Genomic DNA, 20103 nt, shown 5'->3' with positions numbered 1-20103 from the left:
CTTTCCCTAAATGTTTTCCGTAGGGTTTTGCTAGCCCTTTGTTCCCAGAAAACACTTTTTGTTTTCCCTACTACACAACCCAGAGAGGAATGCACAGCCTGAAAACCCATTCCCCCAAACAGTATTACCAATATATGACAGGTTGGCTCCTAGGCATTAGAATTTCATCCTGGGGAGGGAAAAGCTCCATGAAAAGTTGCAGCACGTTGACACTGAGGCTTGAGGGAATGGCAATACTCACCAAACATTTTGTAAGACCATCTCAGATGCCTCAGGTTTATGTTTTGGAGAAATTCCATGCAGGGCATGGATTGGGACATGCATCTGTTGGCAAACACAGCATCAAGGCCTTTGGTGTGGTAAAGTTCAGTGTTTGTTCTGAGTTAAAATGCAGCACTCAGTCAAAGCTTTTTAGATCTGTTGGCTGGATCATTATTTTGGTGGACTTGAGCAGGTAGTATCTTCCTTTCTTAGGCTTCCAGTATAAGCCTTTTCCTCTGTCCAGCCTTCCCCTGGACCTTGGCGTGACGTATTTGCCGTTCAGGTTGGTTTCCTCACACTCGCTGTGCCACCAGCCTCCTGAGGAGCAATGTGGGAATGTCAGGCACTCTTGGTTGTGCTCTAACTCACTGTGCTCTATGGCAGAGCAAACAGCTCCTCTTTGCAACAGAAATCTGCTCTAGACCCTAAATTCCAGCTAAATTGGCATTTACCCAGGATTCCCAAATCACTGAATTGTTTGGGTTGGGAAGGTCCTTCAAAGGCACTGCATGCACTGCCCAGGCCACCACTGCCCCGTGTCCCCAAGTGCCACATGCACACAGCTTTTAAATCCCTCCAGGGATGGGGACTCACCCCTGCCCTGGGCAGGAGTGCCAGGGCTGGACAGGCCTTTCCGTGAAGAAATTCTCCCTCATATCAATTTAAGTCTCCTCTGATATGACTTTGGGCCGTTCCTTCTCCTCCTGTCCCTGTTCCCTGGGAGCAGAGCCTGATCCCCCCCCCGGCTGCCCCCTCCTGTCAGGGACTTGTGCAGAGCCACAAGGTCCCCCCTGAGCCTCCTTTGCTCCAGCCTGAGCCCCTTTCCCAGCTCCCTCAGCCTCTCCCAGGGCTCCAGCCCCTTCCCAGCTCCCTCAGCCTCCCCTGGTGCTCCAGACCCTTCCCCAGCCCTGTTCCCTGCCCTGGTCCCACTCCAGCCCCTTAATGTCCTTGTCCTGAGGGGTCCTTCCCTGGACACGAGATGACACTCTTGGCATTGTTTCAGGCATTCACAAATTCAAGCCGAGGATGATGTACAAAGTGTTTGTTGCATGAAGCAGGTGGCTGGAGGGCAATTCTGTTATTCTGTGGTTTAGTCATTTAACTGCTTTTTCACTTGTTTGCTTTCTGCTATAAACTGGCAAACATAAAAGCTTTAAAAAATCAAAGCGTTAAGAACCTTTTAACCCAATTGTCTCCAAGGAGAAATGGCCTCAGCCTTACATCTCCTGCTCTTTTGAGAGTGATTCTGTTGGGTGTATTTGACAAACAGCTAAAATCTGCCTTTGAGTGGAAACTCACTGTCATTCTTAACTTTCAGGTTGTAGCCTAAATGGAGTTAGGAGTCAGTTTGTCTTTGGGTTTTTTGCAAAAAGGGATCAAACAATCCAACCTGGGGCTGCCACACCAGACCAGGCATCAGAGGAGGGACAGCCCTTTGCTTCAGAGCTCAGAATCTGATCCTGAGGGTTATTTCAACCTGTGCTGCTCATTCTGTTTCTGGTGTTGGTTGTTTGCACAGGAGGGCAGGGTTAGATGGGATATTGGGAAGAAATTCTTCCCTGTGAGGGTGCTGAGGCCCTGACTCAGGTTGTCTGGAGAGACTGTGGATTCCCCATCCCTGGGAGGGATGGACGGGGCTTGGAGCAGCCTGGAATAGTGGAAGGTGTCAGGGGTGGACCAGGATGAGCTTTAAGCTCCCTCCCAACCCAAACCATCCCGTGATTCCCTGATGCTGTAATTGGTGGAGCAGAGGAGTGGCCATGCCCCCATTCCCAGCGTACCTAGGTGGTTCTCCGGGCAGTTGAAGTCGCTGGCCGTGTCCTCGGCGCGGTCTGCGGTGGAGAAGCGCAGCTCCGTGTGCTCCGGGAGCGCGTTGGGAATGCTCCCGGACATCCTGGAGAGCTGCAGGCTGTATTCGGTGCTGGGGCCCCCCAGGCTGAAGGTGTACTCGATGTGCCGCCTGTTCCCCCTCCAGTCCTGCAGCTCAATCCGCAGGATGTAATTCCCTTGGTTGGCGATGGAGTAGATCTTCTTCAGGCCCAGCCAGAATTCCTCTGCAAAGTTGGAGGGAAGAGATGCTGAATTTGCTTTTAGGGATAACCTGCAGGTAGTGTGTGTGAAAATACAGTATTTAAAAGGCTTTATTAATTGCTTTAATTAAATCAGTGATTTGAGTCTTGGGGACTGTTGATCTTTGCAGAGGTCTGCTGCTACATTCTTTTTGTTTACCTCTGTTTAATTACACTCTGATGATCAATAAAAGCAAGAGATCTAAATGAACTGGAGCTTCTCCCTTTAAGTTTCCCACCTCGGGTGAAACTCTGAGAGGGAGTTGGAGACATTTAAAAGGTGTGCAATTGGAAGCGTGTGACAAATGAAGCGAGTGACATACATAAAACCTAATGGCAATTGTTGCATTTTGTGGGGGAAGAGCTGCAGAACTGAACTGGGGCTTCTACACCCTCCTGTACAAAGGGAATTTTTCTTTTGCTGGAATTTCTGATAATTAGTTTAATTGGTTTCATATATTATATTCATTAAGTAGCTTATTATCAGTGCAGGTAATTACCACATGTAGAAAGCGGGGCTGAATGTGAGTGCCACGCACACAGCTGACATTTAAAGCCGTAGAAGACAAGAAGATTGAGGAAAATACTCCCTGATTTCCAGGTTAGGAGCTGTAACCTGGTTTATTTTATCACCTCAGAAGATGCAGCAGAGCACTGGATAGGACATAGCTGAGAGCAGTGAGATTCTCTGCAAAACCCAGCACTGAAAACATGTGGCTGCACCTTGGTGCAGTATTTGGGAGTTGGAGACTAATCAAGGAGCCAGTAAAGCATCCAGCAGGATCAGACAAACTTTACAGGTGGAAGTCTACCTCAGCTGTGAGCTCCTGTCCCAAAAATGAGGGAAAGATTGAGATACAGCAGCCCTTCATTGTAAAAGATGTGGGAATAAGTCCATGTTGCTGCCCACCATGGTGAGGTTTAGGTCTGTGCTATGCCTAGAAAGTCAAAATATTTCCTAAACAAGAGGAGACTCATCTCATTGTATGAGAAAAACAAGGAAAATGTTCTGGACAAGAAAGCTGTTGGGCAGCACTTGGTGCTACAAATTCTTTGGAGTTGATGTTTAACAGGGGAACGTGGGTGTTTCCTCACCCTATCCAGCCATGGAGGGGATTGGCCACTCTGGGGAAGCCTGAGGTGTTTGCTCAGGGGAGCACATGCAGCCTTGGGCTCTCTTGAGGAAAAATTGGTGTGGTGGTTTTAAGGGAAACAGGATTGCAGGAAGGCTGAGAGAAAGTAGTGACAGCAACTTCATGAGGTTTTGCCTTTGTGTATGTTTGAAAGGCTTTGGGAGGTGCTTTTATAAATAGTAAAATCTTGATAAAATAGTGTTTAAAGCATTTTGGTCTTGGTTCAGTTTCTAAATAGACATTTGAAGGGATGTCTTTGAGAATTTTGTGAGTTATGTGTTCTAGGAAGCACTTTCTGGTACTCCAATAGATCAGTCAGCTGTTACTTGCAGGTTTAGTCTGCTCTTATGGGAACACCTTTCTGTAAGAAGATTCAGCTTCTCAAATCAATTTTTACCAAGAGACACACAAAAAAGGCCTATTTACCATTGAGGTCACCAAAACCATTTGTGTAGGCATCCCAAGTTTGGTTGAAATCCAGCGATCCATCCACTCTCTTCTGGATTACAGTCCAGGATGTGCCTGTGAAAAGGGGAGATAAGTCACAACTTGGCCTTGGTCTCATTATCTGTTCCTGAGTGTGCTCTGGGGTGCTCCGACTTTGAGGCAGAATGAGTTAATTAAAACCTTTGTGAAGGGAATTGAAATGAGCCCAACTGGAGAGAACCTGGGGCTGTTCGAGTGTCCTTGGCCACACTTGGGGTGATTCCACTCACGGAATTGTTTTGTTAGGCTGCCTTGACTGGGTTTGATTTGTTTATGAGGGCTGAGAGACTGAGAAATTGATAAAGAATAGATATGAAAAGCCCCAGACATTGGATCAGAGGGTCAGACTCTCTGCTGATAGTGCCTGGCTGCTGGCACAGCTCTGGGGCAGGGATGAGGTGCTGGGGCCGTGTCCATGCTGGAGCTCCAGGGAGGTCTTTCTGCTGAGCCCAGGTCATGACACCCTCACTTCACCAGCTCCACCAAATGTAAGCAGAGGAGCTTTTTGCAGAGGGCAGCCCCGTGAGTTCTGTTAGCACATCCAAACATGTGAGCTGGCCCCGCGTGTTCCCCGGCACTCCGGAGGCAGTGGGAAAGGGGCTGGGCAGGGAAGCCAGGCAGGACAGGCACAGAGCAGCTCTGGGGCATGCAGAGAAGTCAGGGAATGAGGGAACTGGCCAAGCTGTGTGCGGTCTTGGTGGCAAAAGGAACAGACATGGATTCCTTGGGAAGGTGGAGCTCGGGTGGGTGATGTGACAGTTGTGTGCCTGGATGATGCCTTGCTGCTGAGCCACCCAAACATGGCATGGGAATCCTGTCCCCAGCACTCACTTCTCTGGGTTAGTTTGGCACAGCTAAGTCTAAAGCAACCCCTGTTAATAGAACAAAATTTTACTAAGGTATTTACTGTTTGCTTTTCTTTGGGAAGTCTGTTCATGGTTGCCCTATGATGGCTTTTATAATGACTATTTTCATTACCTACAGCTAAAGGGGCTTGGGTTTTGGGTATAATTAATGTCACATGATTGAATGTCCTTTCCTCAGTATAAACAAGAGGGGAATAAAGAATGAGAGCAGTGATAAGGAGATTTCAGGGTATGGGAAACCTGAGTTCAGGGCAGACAGGCCAGTAAGATAAGTCAAGAGGATGCTACATAAATCATAAGTTTTTGTGTACTTTGGGATGAGACAAAGGTGTTTGGCTTAGAGGAAGATATTTCTGTGAAAATTAGAGTATTGTTGGCACAGCTCTTACCAAATTTCATTTCACAGTAGACATTGAAAGCTTCTGAGCCATTGGGCTTAATAGTGTAGACCCCACTGGCCTGCACCCCGGTGTGGTAGAGAGCAGTGCAGTCAGCAGCAGCACCTGGGAGAGCAGACAGCCTGTTAGAAATCCTGCCTGGGGTGTGCTGAGCTGAGAGCCAAAGAAAAAAAAGGAGAATGACCATATTGGTAATTTTATTTTACAATAAATGTCATAGAATGGGCAGACTGCTTTGAGCTTAATAGTACAGCTGCCAAGGTGTACATAGGTTGGACTGCCTTAAAAAAACATAGTTTAAGTTAGGCAGGGTTTCAATTTGGAGGATTTTGGAAAGTTTCCAAGGCCTAAGACTAGACTCTGGCAAATGGGCTTTCCTACCTTTTTAAAGCTCCCAGTAAATACCATTCCCACTGCTGCACTTCACCAATGCCTTTCAACCTCAAAAAAAGGTCTTCTAAATCTTATAATTAGCCAGTGTGAAGTAAATTAGTTCTCTCTTCAGGCTCTACAAGGCAGGTATCAATAAAAGGATGGTCACAGCATATTTACAAGGGAGGAATGGATCCCATTACTGCGTTTTTGGACATTGGTCCTGTGTGTCACCCCAGGGACAAGTACAGCTGGAGTGGGGCTAAATAGATAATGACATTTTGCCAAAGAAGGAAATCTAGCTCCTTCCCACAGCCCAGTGTATAACATAAAAATCTTCTACTTTTAGTCTTTGACACCTAAAAACTAATCCAAGGCTTTCTCAGAGGGTACTGGGAACGCAGCGTGTGCTGTGGTCACATCTCAGGGATGGGGTCTCACCATCAGCTCTGTATGTCCCAGCAGTGGGCCTGTGCACAGCAGAGGGGATGGTCTCTGGTTCCTGGTACTCCTCCGTGAAGGAATTCTCCAGGAGTTCCTGGAGCTCTATGTGGTTTAGCTGCAAGAGCCGTAATTACACTGTTAATTTCCCAAGGCTCTGGAATGATGAGATTCATGGATCAAGCCGAACCGTGTCATGCAGAGAATAATTTTTACTTGTGAGTGTAATCCTGTAGAACCCAATTTACCACATAAAAATAACTTCAGCTCCACGCTGGTGGATTTTAGGTGTGAGAACGCCAACACTGCCACTGCTCAGACAGGGTAGGATTCATGAGGGGAGGAAATGACCCATTCTCGTGTGGTGCACCTTAATGGGCAAACAGATTTAACTTACTTCCTCAGGTGACATCACTTAGACAAATAATGCTAGCAGCTAAGGAGCACAGAACCCACAGTTCCTTAGGCTGAAATGCATTTTCCTCTCAGAATAAATTAAATATGAGCATGTTGGTTGTACTGTATTACAGTGACACATGTTGGACTTCCACTCTGGGAGTAGATGTTGGAAATGAAGGAAGAGGTAGAAAACAATGAGACTTCTAGACCAATGGAAGAACAATAATATGATAGGTAATAAGAGAAAAACCCCAAAATTAGCAGTCAGAAAATGCAGCAGCCTGGTGTTGAGGGACAAGATCTCAAAGCTGTTGTTGGCTAAAGCTCCTGCCTGGCAGCACAGCGGCCTCTCCCCCAAACAGGTACCTCAGAATGGTCCCCACCCTCCTCACCACCCCAAAATGAACAAGGGATACCTGACCCCAAGGGGTGGTTGGACCCTCGACTCCCTCAGTGTCAGGAGAGATGGAAGGAGAAGCAGAGGTGGTTCCTGTACCTTGTCCTCCAGCTCCATGATCTGGTTGTGCTGCCTGTCCAGCTGCAGGTGCTGGTCCTCCACGATTTTGAGGAGCTGCTTGATGTCATTGTCCTGCTGCTCCACGAAAGCCTGAGGACAGGGAGGGAAGGATGGAGGAAGGTTAGGAGCAGCAAAAGACCTTCACAGTGGTGCTGCCTCTGTAACTCTTGTCCTGGGGCCAGTTTTAAGAGGCACGAACCATTGAACATTGCCCTTTCTTTTCCAGAGAATCCTAGAATATCCTTAGCTGGAAGGGACCCACAAGGATCATCAAGGTCTGCTTGCTTTGCCTCTAAATTGAAAAATTTCTTTGCTTCTGGAGTGAACACCCATTTTTTTGAGACAAACTACTGGCAGCTTTGTAGACTTCTTTCTAATTGCTATTTCCCTTCCATTTTCACATCAAGAACAATTACGTTCTGTGGAATTGGCCCTTGCTTCAAACTGGATATATGGCACTGATCAAAAAAGGGAAGAATTCCCAGCATTTAGGGTATTAGCTTGGGGTTTGAGAGATCAGGATTCATCTTTCTGCTTCGACACAAACATCCAGTATTTTCTGATACAAATTGCTTGGCCTTTCTATGCTTCTGCAAGATACAGTTAATATTTCCTTTTCCATGGAAAACCTTATACCCACCTAACTACTTGCATGATTAGCATAATAATTTTGTTAAGACTTGTAAGGTTCTTTGGTTCTGGAGGTCCTACAGGTGCTGCAAATGCCCCTCTCTAAAGGTTTAAGCTCCCTGTTTCTGCACTGAGCAGGCAGTTCCCACTGCATTGATGTGGGATGAGCTGACGACGTACAAACCCATGGGCTTGTGAATCTCATCATTTTCCCAATTGCAAAACTTTTTTATCATTGTGATTACAAAATTTCTTAAAATTGGCTTGCAAAAAATTACTGATGATACAGAGCTTTATAATTTCTCACTGATTTCACTGGGGAATTCTACTGCAAAATTAACACCGTGTCAGAGTAAGACAGTGATTTCTTTTTTTTTAAAGGTTATTACAGTGATTTATTTCTCAAAATGCACACTAGTAGCCCAGTGAGGAGCAAGGGAAAGCATGAGCTTCTATTGCATAATTACTGATAATGGCTTTGCAGTGTGTTTTGGCTCAATGTGTCAGGGCCTTTCACAAGTCACTTACTTTGAGTGAAGAAATTTCTTTTGTCTCTTGTGTCATCGTCGAAGGCTGGATAATGGCCAGTTTGGTGACCTTGTCCTCCAGTCCCCACACTTTCTCCTGCAGCTGGATTTTGTTTTGTATGAGGCCTTCAATCTTCAGGTTCATCTCCTGTGAGAGATTCTTTATCTCCTCGTTGTTGATTTGCAGCCTGGCCGTGGTTTGCCGGAGCTGTTCTTCTTCCTCCTTGATTTCAGTGGTTTGCAGGGAGAGCTCGTAAAAGGACCTGTCAAAAATGTAGAGTTTCTGAAAGATGTCATTCATCTGCCCCTTAGTCTTGTGGACAAAGTCTTTGAGGCCGTGCCCCAGCTGGAGAAGTCCATTGGCCAAAATTCGGACATCATCCAACATTGCAAATCTTGATTTTGTTTCAGGAGATCCGGCAGAACCAACAGAGAAAAAATCCTTGTCAGCTCCAGCTGGGAGAGCCAGGGGGGCCAGGATTAGTAAAACTGGAATGAGCTTCATGTTTCCTGCTCCTGGTTCTCTTTGCTCAGGATGCAGAGACTTTTCCCAGTGATAATTTTTGCTGCGTGGCTTTTGTGGGTTGCAGAACTTGGTCTATTTATACCCCTCTTCATTTTAGGAGAGGCAGAGCAGTGGGTTGATCATTAAACTGTGTGTGTTTGAACGAATGTAACCCCTCCTGAATGTAGGTTAATACCTGGGAATATAAAATTGAGAGATGGCCACGTTGCTGATTAAACGGGTTCTGAACTTCTCCATCTGCCAGCCCTTCTGGTGTAAAATGTTATTGATGACACAGTGTTTTTCACACCACTCTTTTTAATAGATTAATTTGGGGTCATAATCTTGGTAAGGGCTTAAACTGCTCCTTGTTTGTGTTGTTTGGTTCCCTTTATTGCCTCAGGAGTGGGAAAGGATTTCACACTGGACGTTCAGGTTGTGAAGCTCCTTGATAAGCTGTGGAAGGGCAGAATATTCCCAGATGATTCACACAACTTGATTTTCATCTTGGGCTGTTTCCTGGTGTAACTCATTGTGCTGCAGTGGATTTACTTGTCATGTAGCCCAGATTAAGTGAGAAAGAGGGAATTAGGTCCAGAGATTGCCTGGATGTGATTCTACTGTGTTAAGGTTTGTGCAGTAATTTACACCATATAAAACTTATTTTTTAAGAGCTGCTTTCCAGAGGGGGATGAGATAAATAATACCTCGCTTGCATTTCTCATCTTACCATTCTTTTTGCTGTTTGAGATTCACACTACATAAAGAAAGGCTGCAAGTGCTCTGAAATAAATGCCCAGTTCTGCAGTGGGCCCCTGCATAGAAACATGGATTTTTTTGGGTAGTATTGCAGTGTGAGTGAAAGGTATTTCTCTTTCTGGATTCATTCATAGCAATCCAAGAAATCAAAATCAAGCATTGCATAATGTACTTTGGAGACTGTTCAGGTTTTTGCTAAATTCTTGTCTGCTTAGGAATTCTTCCCCTGGACTTTTTGTTGTGTTGTTCAGGTGCACATGCACCTATGAAATTAAGCATCCGTAGGAAAAAAACATTTAAAAAATGAATTTGTTACCTCTTATGTTGAACTTTTTGTGTGTTCAAGGCTTGGTAATATGCAAGTAACCTCCCCACTCACAATTAAATACTGTGAAAGTATTTTAGATCTCAAATTAATTGCTGGGGAATATTTTGTGCCAGTATGATTGGGATGAGACTTACTGGAGTATACAAAGTATGGAAAAACAGCAGGAGCAGGGAGATGATCAAGCCCAGCTCTGGGCAGAATGGGCATTCCTTCAAAGAAAATTCTAAATTGTTTCTCTGGCATCTGACAGGGATTTTGGGCTGCAAAACTTGAAGAACTGGTTGTAAAATTAAAAAAAAAAAAAACCACCAAAACAAGTGTATAGACTTTCTTCAGTCCACTTCACAGTACTTAAGTGACTTTGGTTTTATGAATCATTTTCTGTTTTAACTGTTTCATGCAAGAAATCCTTCTGGTTTGTTTTGAATTCTTCCTAACCCCATCACTCCCCAAAATCTTTATTCTTGGCTTCTTAGTCTTTAGAAAATTATAGGAAGTTACTCAAGAAATAGCAATGACCAAGCAACTGGGCATCAGGCACTTTACCAGGTTTCTGCAGCTTATGTCCCATGTGCTGCTGGTGCTGCTCAGACATGACACCACCTATGGAAAAGATTTGTTTTCCAAAGGGAAACAGCAGCCAAAAGGCCCTGCTGGCAAATCCTAATAAAGCACAAATAGCTGCCAAGCACGCTTCCATATTAATGCCAAGGCCAGTGAAGTCAGGCAGTGCTAAACTCATTACAAAACACCCCTAGATGTCACAACAGTCCCAGAGTCCAGAAGAAAAGTGAGACACAGGAAAGCAGAGAGGAGAAGAGCTTCTGGCATGATTAAATCATAAAATTCAGGAGCTCTGGAAACCCTAAAAGGGAATCCTGCCTCTGAGAGTTGTCAGCCCAGTCAGGAAAAGATGAATATAGGAAACATGATCCTGAAGATCTTTTGTGCACCTGGGTGACCCTGATTATATGGGCTTTAAATGATTTTTATAGTAGGAATAAAGCAAAGAAAAAGGTCTCTGGGTTTTACTGAAAAGGGAAATTTTCGTAAGAGTTAGAAATTCCCTCTAAGAGTTAGGAGCAGCTCTTAATGTTATAATACCTTGGTGAAGGATTTTGCAAAATGGCTCCAATCATATTACATAAATATTTAGAGGAGTGCCTGGTGCCATTATTTCCATGGCTTGGGAAGCCTTTGCACTTTAGCAATTTGTTTTGTGGAAGTAAAAGTACTTTTGAGATGTGTTTGAGATAACAGGATAAGCTTTGCATATATTTGGCGTAGCATTTTAATAAAAGCTCCAAACACAAGCCCTTGGGTTTAAAGGTCCTGCCTGAAACTTTTATTGATAGAAATCAAGACATTTATAATGTTCCTGTCAGTTTTTCAGCCATCAGACCCTTTCCATGGCTCCTGTAACTGTGTTTAGACAGGAAGAGCTGAGGTTTTTAGTTATGTAGGGTCGAAGGGAGGCTGGGAGAGCTGGGGATGGAGAAGAGAGAGCTCTGGGGAGAGCTCAGAGCCCCTTCCAGTGCCTAAAGGGGCTCCAAGAGAGCTGGAGAGGGACTGCTGACAATGGCCTGGAATGACAGGACAAGAGGTGATGGTTTTAACCTGAAAGACAGTAGGTTTAGATTAGGTTAGATAGTGGGAATAAATTCTGTGTGGGTGGGGAGGCCCAGGCACAGCTTGTCCAGAGAAGCTGTGGCTGCCCCTGGATCCCTGGAAGTGTCCAAGGCCAGGTTGGATGGGGCTTGGAGCAACCTGGGATGGTGGAAGGTGTCCCTGCCCATGGCAGGGGTGGAATGAGGTGATCTTTAACATCCCTTCCAACCCAAACCAGTCTGGGATTCTGCAGTAAGGTAAAGCAGGGTCACATTCTGATTTGGGGTCACATTCTGATTTGCAAGCTGGGCATTTTCCCCCCTCTTTCTATGTAAGTTTTCCACAAAGGGCAGATGCCTGTAATAGGAAACCCTCTGGAGAGAGGCTTCCTGAACAAGGGGGAACAGCCCCCTGTCCCCTATTACAGTGGGAGCTGTGCATCTGAAATCCCATAAGCAACCAGAGCTGCTTCCCAGTGAAATGCCCTTAATGAGGGCTTGAAAAGCAGTGGAGAGGGAAACAACCTGTCCCTTTCCTCAGCATAAATCAGTCCTATGCATAAGACTGCCTTTAATATAGGGTTCCTGTAGCCTGGCTTCACAAATACCTTAAATCCTTCTCTTAAGCGCTAATAATACTTAATAAAAGTTTTATGAGCAAGGTACATTTTAGAGTAAATTTTCATATCCATTTTCATTTTAAAAAGAACATCAAGCAGCAAATGTATTCATGGCAGAACAAAGTAATTTAGGAGACTCACAAAAATGGCCCAGGCCCCCTCTGAAATAGTAGGAGAGCGCTGATTTGGCAAAGTGACCAGTGGGGATGGGATTCAAAAACTTAATTCACCATGAAGGACTTGAGAGGGAAGAAATTCCCACTTGCCAGCTAAGCTTATTTCTCTGCCTGCAGGGATGAAGCAGAGCCTGATTCACAAGGCTGCCCCAAATATCCCTGGAGCTGGGCTGCTCATAGGGAATTCCTTAGGAACAGTGTTAGCTGTGTCTAGAAATGGGACTATTTGGGGGAGCAAATGGAATTGCCTTCAGAACCAAGTCCTTGGGTGGGATTCATTGGCCAAAATATTGACATCAGTGCCATTTCGGGCAGCCAAGGGCAGCCCCCCCCTTTGCAGCTGCTGCTCCAGGAGTGTGTCCCACCAGTGCAGGTGTTTTGGAATCTCCTGGCAGCTAAAAGGCACCAGGTACCTTCCTTGAGTTACTGCCCTCCTGAGGATCCAAAAAAGAGTCTTTTTGTTATCAGCCTCCTGCTGCCAGCACTCGACAGCAGCTGCTTTATTATGCCTTAAATGTTGTCCTGCTGTGCTCCTCACTTCACTTTTCTGAGCCCATCTGGTGTCTGTTGTCTCTCTGGGACAAGGAACAGTTGGAAACTACTTAAAAATTGTGTTCAGACCCACTGAATAGTTCCCAGAGGGAAGAGAACCTCTTTTTCCTCTTGCCTCACAAGCCAGGGGTGTTACAGGGCTGGTTCTGCAGTGTTTGGGCAGAATGCAGTGTGCCAGTCCTTTATCCCTGGGAGCTGGAGGCAGCACTTGAAGCTCTCACTGAGCTTCCATGTGAGCATCCCTCCTGGATGCTCTGGTGGGAGCTGCAGGAGCCAGGCTGTCCAAGGAGGAATGATGCTGGTGTGGTGGGCAGGGCTGTGTGGGAGATGGACTGGGGATTTCCAGGCTGGTTTTTTAAAGATGGATAACATTTCATACATTTTCACTTGTTTGGCAGCAAAACAATGCTAATTTCCTTTGAATAACTGAGTGTTGAGGGGAAAAGTCTGGGGGGGATGTTGCAATTTTTTTGTCTCTAAAAGAACATCAAGGGACTTTGTGTAGGTCTAAATTACTTGCCCAAAGGACAGGTAGGGGTTTGTAGTGGATAGTTCTGCTGATGAAGTGGGAATCCAACTTTCACCTTGTTGGCAAAGGGCCCAGCAGGGCTCGGAGGACAGAAAATACTGCAGAATTTTGCATCTCATGGCTGTTAAAGTAATCACAGACTTGGAGAAATGGGGCTGGAAGGGGTTGTCTTTAAACCCATCTGGAGGGTGTCTGCCTCACCTGTCCTCAGAAACCACCAGAAAATGGAGATTTCACACCATCCAAGACAATTTGTTCTACTGCTTTAACTCTCCTTACAGCTAGAACATTTTCTCTTGTGCCTAACCTAAATCTCCTGTGCCTATTTTCCTCCCAATTACATCCTGCCACCTTCCCTGTGGATGTGATGAGCACTTTATTACATCAGTCTTTGAAGAGTTCTTTAGATACCTGGGAGCGTTGTCATTACCTGAAGCTACACACATCCATTTTGTTTAATCCATTCTCAGAGGAGAAATGTAACCTGAAGTCATCCTGATGTCAGGAGATTTTAAAAAGAAAAGAAAATAAAAAAACAAAGGACAGGCCACAAGAAGGAAGGTATTTAACAGAAACCAGCTGCTTTGTTTTGAGGAAATAAAGTATGTAAAGTAGGAGTAAATAAAGCTGCTGTATTCATATGTTTTCTTTCCACCTGAACTCAGTTTGTAGAATTGCTGGGAAAGTTTTAGAAGGATTTTTCAAGTACCCTTCTAAACAGGAGCTGTTTCTAAATATGATGAGGGTTTAAGAATGATGTCTTTTGATGTCTGCAAGAAGGGGTAATTATCAAATTGTTTGTCTGGGTGTGCACTGCATTGGAGAGAATGGAAAATGCCAAACCCTTCACTTTGAGTATTTCCACAGAGGTTTAAATAACAGCATTAATGGAGGTGTGACCCCTCTCATCACCTTTGTCTCTTGCAGGAATCTCCTTTATGTGTATCCACAGAGCCTTAACTTTGCCAACCGCCAGGGATCTGCCAGGAATATCACAGTGAAAGTGCAGTTCATGTATGGAGAGGATCCCAGCAATGCCATGCCGGTGAGGGAAGTGCTTTGTGCTCCATGGGAAGGGCAGAGCACTCCTTGCAGTCAGGAAACCCCTGTGTTAAAACCTCAGTGAAATGCATTTCAAAATAACAAGTTCAGAGGAATATAAAATTATACTTCAGAGCAAAGGGTGCATTTGGGTAGAGTTTGCAAGGTAACAGTGGAGCAGCTGGAATTTTGAACATGAGATTATTTAATATAAAGGTGGTGAGGCCCTGGCAGAGGTTGCCCAGAAAGGTGGATTCTCCATCCCTGGAAGTGTCCAAGGCCAGGTTGGATGGGTCTTGGAGCAACCTGGGATAGTGGAAGGTGTCCCTGCTCTTGCAGGGGGTGGAATGGGATGGGATTTAAGGTCCCTTTCAACTCAACCCGTTCTGGGATTCTGTGATTCTGTGTTTGCAGTGGACACTGCTTGTGGTGGGAACAGAAGCTTTGCTTCCATGCCAGAAGAATTAAAGGTGAAAGCCTTGTGTTCAGGGCCAGCAGTGACCCCACTCAGAGAGGATTTGTGTAGGAGTGGTTACATCCATCAGTTCTTCTGCCATGTCTGTGTCCATGTGTCACTGGGGTTGTTAAAACTGGGCCTTCTCAGTGACTGAGTAAAGTGCAGGGAACAAGCAGGTGTAACTACAGATGCACAGTAAATGGAGCTGTAAATACCTCTGCAGGGTTATGGAACAAATTCTTGGCACAGTTTTATAGAGGGTGTCTGTGTTTTTTTCTCTTTTTGCAGGTCATCTTTGGCAAATCCAGCTGTCCTGAGTTTTCCAAAGAAGCCTACACAGCTGTGGTGTATCACAACAGGTAAAACACAGTGTGGAAGTGGAGTTACTTGCCAGCAGCTGGTGTTAATCATTTAACAATCAGCGTCTGGACAGCACTCACAGTGACTGCAGTGCCAGTTGATGCTGTCCTTAGAGTTTTGTGATAACTGGGAGACAGAGTCTTTGTTTGCTGTGGTACAAATCAGCTTTGTGTGATCCTGAGCACGTAGCCCAGCTCAGCAGATGCTCCAAGTACAACTTCCAGTCAGTAGTCATGAGGGTTTATGTTCCAAACTCACCGTAGCAGGTGCCCCATTGTTTTGTTGGAGTGTTTTAGACTTTAGTTACAAATTGGAACTACTTGGTCTTGAAATGCAGGAACATTTTCTTGGCTTTGCAGCTGTGCCAAGGAGAGATGTTCCAGGGGAGATTCCTGTCCTGCAGGTCGGGGTTGTGGCAGTGTCCACATTGAGAGCAGAGTTTATTGCTCATGTGGTTCAGAGTGCCTGTGTGAAGAGGGGGCTGCTGCCCATTTTTTGTGGATTAGAAAAGTTTTTCCAGTCCTTGGTGATGAGAAAGTGAACTTTAATCCCTTGGGATCGTCCATATACTCCCTTCCCTGCAGATCCTTTAACTCACAGGGTTCAGTCTCAAGCACAAAGTAGCAAACTACTGTGGGTGACTCAGCTGAGGCTCTGCTCTCTGCACAGGTCACCTGATTTTCACGAGGAAATCAAGATTAAGCTTCCAGCCACTTTGACAGACCACCACCACCTGCTTTTTACTTTCTACCACGTCAGTTGCCAACAAAAACAAAACACACCCCTGGAGACTCCAGTCGGCTACACTGTGAGTGCCTTTCCATCCTTACATTTTTCAGCACAGGATGCATTCAAATGCTTGCTGGCACTTTGTTTAGCATCCCTGTCAGCTCATATCCCATTGGAGAGCTTGAGAAACTGGCAAATGCTCAAAGAAAGCCTTAAGTAATGTGTGTTTTTGTTGTTTCCCTCTCATTCCAGTGGATCCCAATGCTTCAGAATGGCCGGCTAAAGACGGGTCAGTTCTGTCTTCCTGTTTCATTGGAAAAGCCACCACAGGCCTATTCAGTGCTTTCTCCAGAGGTGAGCTGAGTTCTGCATGCTGAAAACCAGAATACATGTGAGAAAAAGTGAGAGGATGGATGTGTACATATCTCTGTGTGTGCATTTATTTATTTCTTAAATACCGTTAAATTTAGACAGAATTTTAGTGTTTGTGTGTGGGTATGTGTGTGTGATCTGACCAAAATAACTGAAAATAAATGGTAAATGTAATTAGCAGAGCCTTAGCTCTGCTCTCTGCCAAGTCCCCTCTCATTCTTCTCTCAACCTGCAGGTTCCTCTTCCCGGGATGAAGTGGGTGGATAACCACAAAGGGGTTTTCAACGTGGAAGTTGTTGCTGTGTCATCCCTCCACACTCAGGTAGATGTCAAGAGCAGTCACTGTAATAAAATAATTTTCTGACAGTTGAAACACTGTCAGAGTTGATGTTGTGAGGGGTGTAACAATCCCCTGTAGTGAAATTACAAGCTCATTTTCAGTTCTGAGCCAGCACACCTGTTTTTCCTTTGTGCCGTGAGTATATTTGAGAAGTTCTGCTTAAAAATATGAGTGGCTTGGCCTTTATTCACAGGAGGGTGAATGGCCACCAGTGTTTTCAGACCTCAGACTGTTGTGTTTGATACAACAGCTCTAACACAGCCCAGGCAAATGATGTTTTCTTGTTCTTGTTTTCGTGTTTTTCCCTTTCCCCTCCTCCTCTTTTGTTTCTCCCTGTATTTTCCCTCTGTCTTTGATCTGAACAGAAAGATGACAGTCACTTTGTTTAATCGTTTCAGCTTTTGTTTTATTAATTCCCACTGTGTCGTGCTGATGGGGTTTGTGTATTTTTATTTGTGCTGTAAATAGTAATGTGATTTTTAGTGGATTTTTGTCTGGTTTTCTAAGAATACACAGTCTCAAGTTTTGCCCTGATAACTTCTAAACTAGAATTAGTATGAAATTGAATCAGATATATGGGCAGATCTCTCAAAGATGTTGAATTTCTGCTAGTTTTGTGAAATTAAGCAGCCAGATAGAAAAATGAGGGTAAGAACCCATCCATGAGGCACAAATCCACAGAAAATGGAGATATTTTGGAGATTCTTGCTGATTATTGGCTTTTTGCTTGTTGTAGGACCCTTACCTTGACAAGTTCTTTGCACTTGTCCATGCTCTGGATGAGCACATGTTCCCTGTGCGAATAGGAGACATGAGAATCATGGAAAACAACTTGGAAAATGAACTGAAGAGCAGCATTTCAGCTTTAAATTCCTCTCAACTGGAGCCGGTAGTGCGATTTCTTCATCTCCTGCTTGACAAACTGATCCTTCTGGTAGTAAGACCTCCTGTCATTGCAGGCCAAATAGGTATTTTATTTAAGTTTTATAGAGAATTACATAGCTGAAAGTTTGACACTTCCAATTTTGTCATATTTATGTAGAAATAAAGAAGTCCATTTTTATGCTTTATTTTAGTGCCACTAATATACCATGTGTCTCCCAAATAAAACATGCTGGCATCCAGATCTGGGGTGATATACATAGGAGCAATATTTAATATTTAATGTAAAGCTTCCAAGAAGGACTGGTAATTCGATGTCCAAGTTGAGGCACCAGAAAGGAACCTGATTTTCCTGGATGCTCAGCATGTTTTTAGCACTGGAGCTTTTTAAGGTGTCTCCATCCTGACAGAAAGTAGAGATTTCAACCTTATTAGTCACCTTGGAAAATCTGGAAGTAGGTAAAGTAGGAAAGTACAGATGCTGCATGTTCCTGTTGTGGATCTGATACTGTCAGCATGAATAATCCCTCCTTTTGCCCCCTATGAAGGGCTGTGCTCTGGCGTCCAAAAAATCTCAAGTTTAAGTCAGGATTAGATCTTTAGTATTTAAAATAGTAGTTTTATGCTGATTTTTTTTAGGAAATCTGACTTTGGATATGGTGGAATATAAGTATCTAAGACTGTGTTAAAAATACTTGTAAAAATATTTTCTTAGCTCTAGCAATTATTTATTTATTTATTTAATCTTTCTGGGGAAGAATTTACTTGCATTTTGATTTTATATTTTAAAGTTCTTTCACTCTTTCAGTGTTCTGTACTGGTTCAGGTGGTTTGGATGGAACACTGAGGACATTAGTGACTGGGTTTTTTTAAAATGAATTTTTCTTCTCTAGCTACTGTTTACTTCATCTTTAATTTGTCTAGAATATCTGTCTCAGTCTGCGTGTAGATTTTTGTGCTCATTTTCAGAACAGCTTTTTTCTCCAAACAAAATGAAATTGTACTTTTTAATACAGTTTGTATTTTGGCTAAAGCTTAAATAGAGGAAATAATTAAGTGAGAAAAGCATGATAAATATCCAAAGGATATTATCCATCAATTAAACAAAGACTTGATCTTGTTACCATTGCAGTTGATGACCAAAGTTGGGCTGGTTCCAGAAATGGAGCCTAAATTCATTAAATTTATTATTAATAAAAGTGGCAGCTGATCACTGGAGCAGTTGTCCTGCTGTCAGGCTGATTGTTAGACCTGGTTCAAACACCACTCACTTTGGGATGAGAAATGCATGCTAGGCTCTAACAGGCTCCACCATTTACCCTTGAGGAGGTGGACGAACAGCACATTTAGGATTTCCCCTGGACTCCTGCTGCAGTCTAAAACAAACTCCTCACTTTTTGCTTTCAGTTAACCTGGGCCAAGCATCTTTCGAAGCGATGGCATCGATCATAAACAGACTTCACAAGAACTTGGATGGGAACCAGGACCAGCATGGCAGGAACAGCCTTCTTGCTTCCTATATTTATTATGTTTTTCGCCTACCCAACACCTATCCCAACTCACCATCTCCAGGTAGCTCTTTTTGTTTTCTTTTTATTTCAAGTTTGTTAAAAGAAGGCAGAAGCCACTTGCTGGCAGGTGCTCCTGAGCTCCACCTGTGTGGCTGCTTCCCTGCAGGGCCCTGTTATTAATTTACCAGTGTAGCCACTGAAAAGATGACTTTAATTACTGGTAGTCATGTCAGAGACTTAATTATCTGATGATTTTAAATAACAGTGTCACTGCTGAAGGACCATGATTATGGCAAAATATTGCTTTTTAGGGTTTTTTCTGTGAGACAGATGTGGTGCACTCTTGGCCTGTCATGTTTCCCAGTCTCCTTCACAAGAACTTTTATACTTTTATCCAGTTCCAGCAAAAGTTTAAACACTGGCTGGATGTAATGCACATCCAAAGGGTATTATCCATCAATTAAACTAAGACTTCATCTTTTTACCATTGCAATTGATGACCAAAGTTGTGCTGATTCCAGAAATAGAACCTAAATTAATTAAATTTATTATTTATATAGTGTTTTACATATTTAATGTATGTATATCTATAGATATATATGCATAGAAATATATATATATAAAAACATCACATATTTTTATTTCTATGTGTATATCGAAAAATGTAGACATTATAGATTTAAAGCAGGAGTGTCAAATACTGGGAAACACATGTCTGGGTACAGGAGGGAAACAAATTAATCCCAGCCCTGCTGAGAACAAGGGATGGGAAAGAGGTGGTGTGAGTGACAGCCATGGAAGACCAGGCTTTGGAAGGAATGTTCTTGCATGGAGTGGGAAAAAGCTCTGGGAGGTGTTGGGAAGACTTTGTACCTAAAACTGTGCCCACTGTTGGTGGGTTGTGAGTGTGAGGTCTGGAAAACATCCTGTTAGCTAAAGACAAACCCACAGGGAGCCTCCTGCTTCCCAGTGGACAAAACAGCTTTTTATTCCCATCCTGGAGAGCTGGGCTGGGTGTCCCGAGGGGGTCTGGGTGTCCTGAGGGGGTCTGAGTGAGGGATGGCCGGAGTGACCAGGCAGGGGAGGCCTGGGGGGGGGACAGGGTGTTCTGAGGGGGTCTGGGTGAGGGATGGCCAGACTGACCAGATGTCCCCACAGGTCCCGGCGGCCTGGGGGGGTCAGTGCACTACGCCACCATGCCCAGGTGAGCCGCGCGCCCCGCCCGCCTCACCCTGA

General features: G+C 44.4%; 2 protein-coding genes across 2 annotated transcripts in view; one reads left to right on the top strand and one right to left on the bottom strand.

Annotated features, from left to right (window-relative positions):
- DOCK7 (dedicator of cytokinesis 7) overlaps positions 1–20103 on the top strand; it is an 86861-nt gene that overhangs the window by 30187 nt on the left and 36571 nt on the right. Inside the window, 8 exon segments of the mRNA XM_017733545.1 lie at positions 14103–14220; positions 14962–15032; positions 15703–15841; positions 16015–16116; positions 16370–16456; positions 17211–17442; positions 18764–18928; positions 20026–20087. Coding sequence (XP_017589034.1) covers positions 14103–14220; positions 14962–15032; positions 15703–15841; positions 16015–16116; positions 16370–16456; positions 17211–17442; positions 18764–18928; positions 20026–20087 — 976 coding nt within the window.
- Positions 263–8683, bottom strand: ANGPTL3 (angiopoietin like 3). Its single transcript, XM_008633072.2, has 7 exons — positions 8101–8683; positions 6922–7032; positions 6027–6144; positions 5205–5318; positions 3890–3985; positions 2043–2315; positions 263–579 (listed from the first exon to the last, which is right to left on the bottom strand). Exons 1-7 carry the CDS (start codon positions 8602–8604, stop codon positions 398–400), a joined length of 1398 nt encoding a protein of 465 aa, XP_008631294.1. The 5' UTR covers positions 8605–8683; the 3' UTR covers positions 263–397.

This window comes from Corvus brachyrhynchos, unplaced genomic scaffold (genome assembly GCF_000691975.1).
Source record: "Corvus brachyrhynchos isolate BGI_N302 unplaced genomic scaffold, ASM69197v1 scaffold34, whole genome shotgun sequence".
Lineage (NCBI taxonomy): Eukaryota > Metazoa > Chordata > Aves > Passeriformes > Corvidae > Corvus > Corvus brachyrhynchos.
This window is presented reverse-complemented; position numbering and strand designations above follow the sequence as displayed.